The sequence below is a fragment of the Pygoscelis adeliae genome, unplaced genomic scaffold (assembly GCF_000699105.1).
Source record: "Pygoscelis adeliae isolate BGI_AS28 unplaced genomic scaffold, ASM69910v1 Scaffold67, whole genome shotgun sequence".
In the NCBI taxonomy this organism is placed as follows: Eukaryota; Metazoa; Chordata; class Aves; order Sphenisciformes; family Spheniscidae; genus Pygoscelis; species Pygoscelis adeliae.
The window spans coordinates 3,482,226-3,492,368 of NW_008825271.1; the positions used below are offsets into that span (position 1 = coordinate 3,482,226).

Consider the following 10,143-nt stretch of genomic DNA (forward strand, 5'->3'; position numbering starts at 1 on the left):
GGCCGAGTGCCGCGTTACCGAGGGGGCGCCGCCGGTGCCACGGCCCTTCCGTCTGCGCCCTGGGGGAGGCCGGCCCCCCCGTGTGCTCTGCTCACAAAGGCTGAGAATAATCGCTTAGAGTCAAAGTGCCTTTAGCTTTTCCTCTTAATTTGTTGTTTTGTTTATTTTGCACAGTATTGGGCATCTGTCTGTCCGTATGTCTCAGTTAGTGTAGATTCTGGTGAATTAAGGTACCGAGAGAAATCTCTTCCTGCCAGCCAAGGTTTTGCCAGCTCACAGCAGAGAACTAACTTCTTCTGTTGAAACTGGGACGCGCGTTCAGGTTTTGTCTCTTAGAGCTAGTCTTTGGCATGACTTCAGACACGTGCGTTAGTATCCCTTTATTCTGTCTGTTGATTTTTATGAAAGTGAGAAGGAAAATGGTGTTTCACAGCAGGCATCAGCATGGATTTTCTTACCCATCTGTAGGCTAGTTCGCTCGGTTTGATTATGAGTGAAACGGTGTGATGTTTTACTGTGTTTTGGTGTCAAAACTGTAAATTTTAATGCTCTAGTTTCTTGTCTTGGCCGCCTTAAATGACCTTCTGATTTCTCTTTCTTCTAGGGTAGGCAGCATTGTAGGATCAGTGATCAAGAAACTAATGGGAAAAACTCAACTGCCAGTTCGAATGACTTCAGTGATCCGGTTTACAAAGAAATTGCTATAACCAATGGTTATATCAACAGAATGACCAGAGATGAGCTCAGAAGTAAACTTGCAGAGTTCAAGCTTGAAACCAGGTTAGGCTGATTTGTAGACCTTTTGATTTATCTTTGAGAGCAGTAGAGCCATAAGGGATGATTATTTTGAAGTTTAAAAACACACCACAAAGTAAAAAGCAGATATACCACCAAACGCCGTTTTTTTTATGTGCAGTCTTGATGCAGCTTTTGTTGTAGGATCACTGCATGTGATACTGCTTAACATGTTATAAGAAATGTGCGGTGTCTCAACTGGTAACGCAAAGAAACAAAAGAATATGTAGCTGTAGGTTACTTCTCATCATGTTTTTGGTCAAGGGGGAAAGATAGGTCTGAAGAACTGCAAGAGTTCTCAGGTGGTGGTGCAGACCTTCAGTGTATAGAAACTCACTTCAGAACATAGGTATTTTTATTTACTGTACCCAGTACAGATCTGATATTGGCTAGAACCTCTGTGGTGATAGGGCTCGGAATTTAATCAATGCAGAGGACAGGTACCTTTAGATGGAGAGTTTGCTAATCTGAATAGATGAGATAGTACATTCACCTATTCACATTATTCTATAAACTGGATTTGTGCTAATTGAGGAGGAGGAGGAAAAGGCTAGGTATGTAAGAGAGTTGTTCCTGCTCTATCAGAAATGACCTGCAAGACCCTTTAAAATTGCTGTGGCCAGACAAATTTGGGATGCTGAGAAGAAGGTCAACTGGGAAAAACAAAGTGTATTGTTTCTGTTGGCAACAGTTATGAGGAAGCAGCGGTGGTGGTGGTGATTTAGCAAAGTGAGAAGCTACTGCTTTGGAGGAAGAGGGAATTTGAAAGGTAAGATGGAGTCTGAAAGGAGAAGTCTAGCTTTCTAGTGAAGAAGGCGACTGTAGCGGAGAGGATGTTCAGAGAAAAAACCGGAAGGAACAGAGATTCCTTTGAAAAGAATAAAAGGAAAAAAAAAGATAAAAGAAAAAAAAATGGTGTGGGTGGGAAGTGCAGCCTGCCACCTCCACCCCATCTGTCTGCAGATGTTCTAGCTGCATGGGTTTTTTTAATTCCTCCTTTGGTTAAATGAATTTGGCTCCTCAGGAGTTTTAGTAAACTAACTAAACTAACTAGTAAACTAAACTAACTGTTTTAGTAAAACAGGTTAGATTTGTACAGCTATTCAGCAGTTACTCTGATTTAAAAATAAAAAAACAATTCAAATAGTAAATTATGTGTTTGTGGTTTCCTCCTAGGTTATTAATTTTCTATTTGTGTTTTTTATTCAGTTGTAAATGCAGAAAGTTTTAAACTTTTCTTTTAGCTAAGCTAGACTTCTTTTGTCAGTATATTCAATTAAGTTGGTCAGAATATGTCTTACATGAAACAAATAGTGCATCACCTCTATTGTAGTGAATTGAGCAGATTGTCAGACACCATCCTTTCCCTTGGGGTTATTTTGATAGCAGATCATCTCCTCTTTCAACTTCTTTCAAAGGTTTGATGAAGAAAAAGGTAATTTTCTCTTCCACCAGCTCCCATACTGTTTCAACTTTGAATGAACTGGTCATTGAATTAAATTAGATTAATAAACCAGAGGGGAAGAAGAGTTATCTGTGTTTGCAGAAGAGGCTGATGTTCTCAAATGCAGGTTTAGTAGTCTGATTCTAGTTTTAACTTGTGGATCAGTGGGCTGCTTTTCTGATAATACCACTTGCTTACAAACGGCTTCTGTGATTTCATTTGCAATGTGTAATTTTAAAAATAACTTCCTTCGAAGAGTAAGTTATCCTTGTTCATTCAGCTCTGGTCTGGTATGTGGCAGTTCTGGCACCTGCACTTGCATATTATAATGTTTGCATTAAAAAGACGTGGTAAGTAACTTTAATCATTTGCCACTGTGAATTTATGTGTTGGCCACAAACCTCCTGAAAAGCAGGATCTTGACCAGGAAGCTTTTCTGACAACAGAAATCTTGAGTGCTTTACTTTGAGTTACTCAAGCTCAATTTTAAATTTAAATTGAGACAAACTTAAAATGTGGGCATTTTAGCTGGGTTCTGCATTATCTGTGCCACTGATGCAGAAATACCTCAGGTATCGGTCGCTTCAGGCAGAGGGCACAGGGAAGTATGGGTGAAGCAGTACTGCTTCCAGGGCCGGAGGTCACCTAGGAACAATCTGCAAAGGCTTCGGCTACTGAGACTTGCTGAACTGGAGGTGACTGCAGTGTCTCTGCACTGTGCTTCCTAGCCTGTCCCCAAATACTGATGTGGTCTAGATGTTGTAGTTGTCAGGGGTGAGCGGGGGGCGCATATCGCAGCCTCTGCATTATCCCAGATGATGGAGCATTAACTGTATGATAAAGTTGAATTCAGACTTCATAAGTTCTGGTGTTCAAAATGAGCTTAATAAATGCTGAACATTCAAATGTTAAATATAGCTTCAGTTCTGCAATGGTGAAATAATTAATTAAATGCGAGTGTGATCTTTGTTGCTATCCTTATCTCTTTAGAGGAGTGAAAGATGTGCTGAAAAAGAGACTGAAAAACTATTATAAGAAACAGAAGCTGATGCAGAAGGAACCCATTAATGGAGACAGCTACTATGACTACATCTGTGTTGTTGACTTTGAAGCAACATGTGAAGAAGGAAACCCACCTGAATTCATACATGAAATAATTGAGTTTCCTATTGTCTTACTGAACACACGTACCCTGGAAATAGTAAGTGATCTAATTACTGTGTCAGTATGCTGTTCTTCGATGTAACTTCTTTGCTTCAGAAAGTCTAGATTAGTTTTTAGGTAGATATTGAACTTCATTTAAAATAGCGGGTTTTTTTTTTTTCATAAAGACTTATCCTCTGTGCCTCTGACATACAAACAAAACTTTCTTTCTATTCTTAAAGCATCTGGAATAGATCGTGTTCCTGCTGTTGACTCCCTCTACAGATCCACAAAGCTATTTCTAGGACTCAAGGGATTCATCATAAACAAGAATTAGCAAATTCTGTGGTCCTGTGTGAGGCAATCTAGAAGTGACTAACGCAGAGGGCTAGAAAGTGGGGTTGAGTGAACTCTGCTTCCTGGGGGGCTAGACTGTTTCCACAACGTACCTGACAGATTGACAGCTGCGTAACCTGATTTTAAACTTACTTCCTAGGCATTTGGCAGCCTCAAGTGCTCTGTTCCAGTACAGCTTTCTTTTAGGAAAAACTACTTGCTGTCTAACTGAAACTGAGTGACTCAGTGAAATGGAGGAAGTGCACGCTCCTCTGACTAATGGTTCACTTATCAAGAGCTTCTAAGAGGAGGAGGCTTTCTGGTAGCCGCTGTGATGCTACATTACAGTGTAGCTGTATGTATGACTAACTGCAGAGAGAGGATTGTGCAGATGACGAAGATTGTTTTATCACCTTTAGAATAGTAGGAAACAGTGTGGTTTTTTCCTCTGTCCAAAAGGTTTTGTATAGCAGCAGGGATTTGGGGCTTTATTTTTTCCATGAAACTTGCATGTAGTCTTCACTCTTGCACTGCTTGGTTTCCCAGAGTGAGGTCATTGTGTTTATCTCTGACTGGCTGGCATTCAGAGGTGTATGACTTGCATGCAGCCTCTGAGATGTGTGGCCATTGCCTTCCTTGAATTACAGGTGAGCTTTTAGAGATACCACCTAAAAAACTTTGCTTTGCTCATGCCTCTCACTTCTTTTTTCCTTACTCATGCTCTCCTTTTCCCAAATCCTCCCCTTTATTGCAGTCTGTCCTTCTCCCCTCTTACATCCCCATCCTTGCTCTTTGGTGCCTACTGGCTGAGAGGAAAGACGTGTTCCAGTTGGAAAGCCATCCATCCGTCCCATTGGGAGTCTCACGAGGGCCAGTCAGGGTGCTCATATTGGCTGGGGAGGTGCACACCCCTTTTTGCCTCGAGCAGGGCAGGTAGCCGCTATCGCCTTTCAGCTATGGGCAAGCCAAAGAAGTTGCTACATAGTGTGCTGCTGCTGAGTGTTTGATTCTCTTATTACAGGAGGATACCTTTCAGCAATACGTGAAGCCAGAAATTAATCCCAAGCTTTCAAACTTCTGCATCAGTCTGACAGGAATCACCCAGGTAATTTGCACTTTTGTTTATTCAGGAAAAAATATGAAAAAAGAGAGATGTGGTGTTGATGTTTTCAGACTGGTAATCTTTCATGGTAATTTTTCTGTAAGGCTTATTCTCTTAATCCTTGTTTTTTCCCCTGTCCCAATTATCACAGAACTGATTTCACTAAGGTGGTCATTTAGGTGTTTGTACGGAGCACACTCACTTTGTAATCCACGTGTAGAAACTTAATCTTTAGCAGATGAAAGCACCTTGTGAATTGCATCAGTTCCTCTTCTAAGATTTTTATTCTAAAGGGTTTAGAGTCTTACAGTGGCAATGGCTTGTGATCAAGTGACTTGAGCAGGAGCCTGGGAAACAAGCTCCAAGGTTTTAATCCAGGTTCAACAGCTGACTAACCTTGTTACCTTTTATAGATGCCATTTGGAGGTTGGCTCTTTTTGTGGTGCTTTTGTGGTGCTTTCTTCAGTTTAGAAAAATCTGTCCAATTGTCTGCTTATTTTAATGTGTAATCTGTTTGTGAAGATTTTTGTGAAGCCAATTTAGTGAGTGCCTGTATACCAATATAATTCTTACACTTCATGCTGGTTTTTTTCTGAAAAAATGTTCCTCACTTTTGTTTTTTTGGTTCTCTTAGGACATTGTTGATAAAGCTGATACATTTCCTCAAGTCCTGCAGAATGTCATAGAGTGGATGAGACAGCGAGAACTGGGAACAAAGTATAGCTATTCCATGTTGACAGATGGGTATGTCCTTATGTAACCTTCAGCACGGTCTAAAACTGCAAAACGGTGTTTAGTCTTTGTGAGTGTATTGTTAAAGGTGGATCATGACGCTGCCATTTTGCCATTTTATTATAATTTTAGTTTTCGGGAAAATCAGAAAAGGTGAACTAAACAATTTGAAATGAAGCTTAAATCCATTAGATGGCACTGTTTCTTTCCTAGCTGTCTGTATGCAACTGAATGACGTTGAACAGACTTTTTATCCTTTTTTGTTGTTGTAATTCTCTGTTTTCATATAGCACATAATATCTGGAGATAACATTGTGCAATTTCAGTTCTAAGCAACTCCCATGCTCTCCTGAATCCAAGGCTTCAGAGATGTGTGGTGGTTGTGTTGTATCCTCTGTGTGTTAGTGTTACCGTTAATATATCCTGCGTACTTCGCCAGAAAGCAATAATGGATTATGCTGTTTATCGAACAGGGAGAAATAGCTGGCACAGAAAGCTCTCTGCTTTGGCTTAGAGGGCTGTGGCTCTGGCGGGTCCCAGCTCTGACAAGCTTTTTGTGTGAGGGATTGGCTAGTCCCCGAACTTGCTCTCTCACAAGGTCTGTGTGGAAAATCAAGTCCCCTAATGACTGCAAAGTGAACAGATCTTGAGATGTAGATATATCTCTGATGCAACATTGTTCTTGTGATCTTAGCTTTGTTGTAACAATGAAAGACACTGTTTGAGCCTTATCTTTTATAGCACTGGCCAGGGTATTTTTCCGTCGGTGATGCTTGCTTTTTAGCTGTGAAACATTACTATTCTGTTAACATGTCTGCTTTCCTCCTTCTCTTGGAATGAGGGATTTAAGTAGCACAGAGAGTTTTTAACATTAGCCGTGTTGAGCTGAATGATGCATTTTCATGTCGCTGCGCCTGTTGTTTGCCTGGAGTAAGTCTTCTGCTGTGCTGGATTAAAAAGGCAATCCTGTGCCGCTCTGTTACAATGACTGTGTCAAACCAGAGGGAGATGAACCCCGAAACAAAACGAGTTTATGAAAAAAGAGCACGGGGGATCTTAGTATGACTTCCTAACACTTCTGTCATGTAAACCACAGATGAATAGTCTATAATATGAGTGGTTTGAAAAGTAATGTATTGTAGGAGATGAATGGATACATACCAAAACCTTTTTTAACTAATCCAGTTTACTAAGTGGGAAAATTTTTTTGGCCATGAGACTTTTTTCTCAAAATTCCTGAAGATTTGGACAACGACTATAAATCACGGGTCTTTTCTGGTGAAGAACCTGTATCACTGAAATGTGGTTGTGTCCAGTGTGAACAGTGAAGCCATTTAAAAGCTGTCACACAAGACTTGAGGTGTACAGTTTAGGTCCGTGTACACCTTAAAAATAAGGAGTTAAAATAATGTCATTCCAACTTTAATCCATTTAAGGAACAGTGGTAAATACTGCTATTTGGCTAATTTTTTACCTATGATTAGGTTTCTATCTTTGGAAGCAACAGTGAATTAAGAAAAGAAAATGCTAAAGCAAAACTGGTGCAAGACTGGTTATGTTACTGGGCCTAGAATGTGTCTGGAATTCCCCTCCAGGGGAATCCCCTCAGTGAAATTCCTCAAGGAAAACGGGTGCAGTGAAATCTGTCATATAGGTGAGATTGTGTAGACAGCTGCAAGAGAGGGGGGAAAAAAAGGCTTTATTTTAGCTGGAAGCTTACAGACTTGTTGGGATGGTTCCCTTCAGGAAGGCAGGCCAGAAGTGCATAGGTTTATAGTTTCATCTTCTTTCCATAAAGGTCTGGCTCTCCTAAAACTAAGTGCAATTTTGTTTCAGTAACCTATGGTGAGTAGAGATGCACGCATACCCAAGTAATCAGGAAAATTTAAGGTGTCACTTGCTTCCTGAAGGGCTGTGTAAGTGTACAGTTTAATGGCAGTTTTTGGAGTAGATGTACTCTTTTGGAGTAGGTGGAGAAGTTGGTGTACTATTTTTTGTTTTAACCATCCTGGACCTGAAACCATCCTAGTGAAAATCTTGCTCGTGTCATTACTTGTTTTCCCCACGATTAACAAATTCATATTAAAAAATTCTTTTCCATGATTATAGCAAAAGAGCTTTTCCTAACCTGTTTTCCTTCTACTGACCAACAAAGAAAAGACAGCTGTTAGTGCTACAGCTGTGCAATATGTAGAACGCAGGGCATCTGAATTATATATTACTAATGTTTTTCTGTTTTCTCTTTTGACTTTTTAAGATCTTGGGATATGAGTAAATTTTTGAACATCCAGTGCCGTATTAGCCATATCAAATACCCTTCTTTTGCCAAAAAGTGGATCAATATTCGCAAATCATATGGGAACTTCTATAAGGTTTGTACAGATTGTTGTTTCTCTTGCAGGAAAACTTGGTTTAAAAGTCTAGAATGGCCTGTTGTGCTTGTCATCTTTACTTGCGTAGTATGAAATTATAGTACTTAAACTAGTTGCCTGGGGCCTGACTTTCAAATGTGCTTCATGCCCAGATCTCATTTTACTAATTGAAGATCATATAATCTACTGCATTTTTATTTTAATCTTGTTTTTAAGAATGAGGAGATGCTCCATGAAGGTTTGTCTAAAAATGTCATACTGGTGCTCTTAGAGCAAGTGTGTCTTGAAGTAGTTCAGCTGAAAAGACTCAGTATTGATTTTTCAGTTATTTTTTCCTGTTTTCATGTAATACACTACAAAACTAATTTGCACCACTACCCTCAGATATCTCCACTTTTGACAGTGTAATGGGAACAGAGAAAGATTAGGACATACCTACAGTTGGATCAAATTGTCAAGAGAAAAGTAATACCAAGTTCAGTGCTGGACCCTATTGCTGCTTTCTTTCACGGTCAGATTACCATAAAATGGGCTGTTGGAGATTCTAGCGAATTCCAAGTCAGTCTACACTAAACCATTTGTTTGAATGTGATTTCAGCCTAGCTGACCATCTTCTCTCGAAGGGCTTTTTCATAATAAGTGTAACCTCTAGAAAAAAGAGGTTAACATTTAATAAGAGCTTTACTTTGTGCTGAGCAAATATTACAGGGTTACTCCATTTCTCCCTCTGTTATTGTGCCTTCTCTGCATGACCGTTTCTGTTGGAAACATGTGAGAACACAGAATGGTCTTGTTAGTCCTGTCAGCTTTAACTTAGACATACCTTCCTTCTTCCTTCTCTGTTGAGCAGTGAGTGTTTTTTCATCAAAGGCAATGAAGGTTGTAACTTAGAACGAATCAGTTTCTTTTTACTTTTTGTGATTTATTTTTTTTTAAATAAATGCAAACAGTTGTAGCATTTATAGTTGTTCAGTGCTTCTGTTTAGCTATTCTGCGCTGCTATTGAATCTGTTGTGAAGTAATAGTAATTGATAAAATTAATGACAAGGAATGTATTGTAACTTTCCCGTGGAATATCCCACAACCTGCAGGTATGTCTCCCCTGCCCTAGGTGTTACTATTGGAGTAGCTATTGCCAGGTTTTGGCAACTATGTTGTCACCATTCTGCCTAGCTATTAAATCCAGTTGTATGGTGCGATATCCTGGAACTTGCCATGTCCTGTCCATATGTGCCATATCCCCACCCTAACCACCATGACCAAGAGAGCAAACTGAAGTTTTCCGTTAAAGTTATCTTTTTGTTTTTCTTTGACCTTTCCAAAGCACAAAGGTATATTTAGTAGTTAATCAAGAGAGGACAAGCGGGTTTTGCTGGTGTAGCACTTTGCATGGGTAAGTCAGTTAAACTTCCTTGTCTGTTCATGCTGTTGGTCATCCACGTAAACATGGGCTGCTATAGGTGTCGCTGATCTCTTTCTGTGGTGTTTGGAGGCATTCAGAAGCTTGATGTCAGTGAGAATCAGGAGCCTGGTGCTTCTTTAATCGCTTAGCATTTAAAAGGAAAACCATAATCTGATTCCCTCTGCAATGCCTCTTTGGGTGGTAATTCCTTTTTTATAAAGCTTGTTAAACCTAGCTAGGCCATGGCTTCCACCGTTGCCAGCACTGGCACATCTTGAGCTGGTGCTGGCAATGGTGAGAGGCTCTTGAGATTATCCTGAGTCTAGACAAGCTCCTGTTGACTATGTCTCCTCTGTAAAAATGAGAGTGTCTCTCTCACCAAGGTTCTTTGAAGTTAAGTCATTAGTTAAATCTGACAAAAGGCAACATGAAAGTAGTATGTGATTTAAGTAGACTTAAAATCTGTGTATGTTTCTACTGCATTGTGTTAGATTAAAAAGACTTGGTACAGAACCTAATTCTTGATTGTGGTTCACTTTCTCCATCAGGTTCCTAGGAACCAGACCAAGCTGACAATCATGCTTGAAAAGCTGGGCATGAATTACGATGGGAGACCTCACAGTGGACTTGATGACTCTAAAAACATTGCAAGGATAGCTATAAGGATGCTGCAGGATGGCTGTGAACTGCGGGTGAATGAGAGAATGCATGCTGGACAGCTTATGACAGTCTCCTCCTCAGCCCCCTTAGAGGGAGCCCCTGCTCCACAGATGCCCCGCTACAGAAACTAGCAGTTCGGGGGTTCTGCCTCAGGAAC

General features: G+C 40.2%; 1 protein-coding gene across 2 annotated transcripts in view; it reads left to right on the plus strand.

Moving 5' to 3' along the window:
* The first annotated feature begins 76 nt into the window (after nucleotides 1-76).
* Nucleotides 77-10,143, plus strand: part of ERI1 (exoribonuclease 1) — a 10,206-nt gene continuing 139 nt past the window's right edge. The window contains exons 1-7 of one of the 2 annotated variants that reach the window (XM_009329772.1): nucleotides 77-368; nucleotides 605-780; nucleotides 3,230-3,440; nucleotides 4,740-4,823; nucleotides 5,455-5,564; nucleotides 7,810-7,924; nucleotides 9,875-10,143. The exon at nucleotides 9,875-10,143 is cut by the window's right edge and continues 139 nt beyond it. In XM_009329772.1, coding sequence (XP_009328047.1) covers nucleotides 351-368; nucleotides 605-780; nucleotides 3,230-3,440; nucleotides 4,740-4,823; nucleotides 5,455-5,564; nucleotides 7,810-7,924; nucleotides 9,875-10,117 — 957 coding nt within the window. In that variant the 5' untranslated portion in view covers nucleotides 77-350 and the 3' untranslated portion in view covers nucleotides 10,118-10,143. The remainder of the gene's footprint in view (nucleotides 369-604; nucleotides 781-3,229; nucleotides 3,441-4,739; nucleotides 4,824-5,454; nucleotides 5,565-7,809; nucleotides 7,925-9,874) is intronic. The other variant, XM_009329773.1, reaches the window with a different exon arrangement.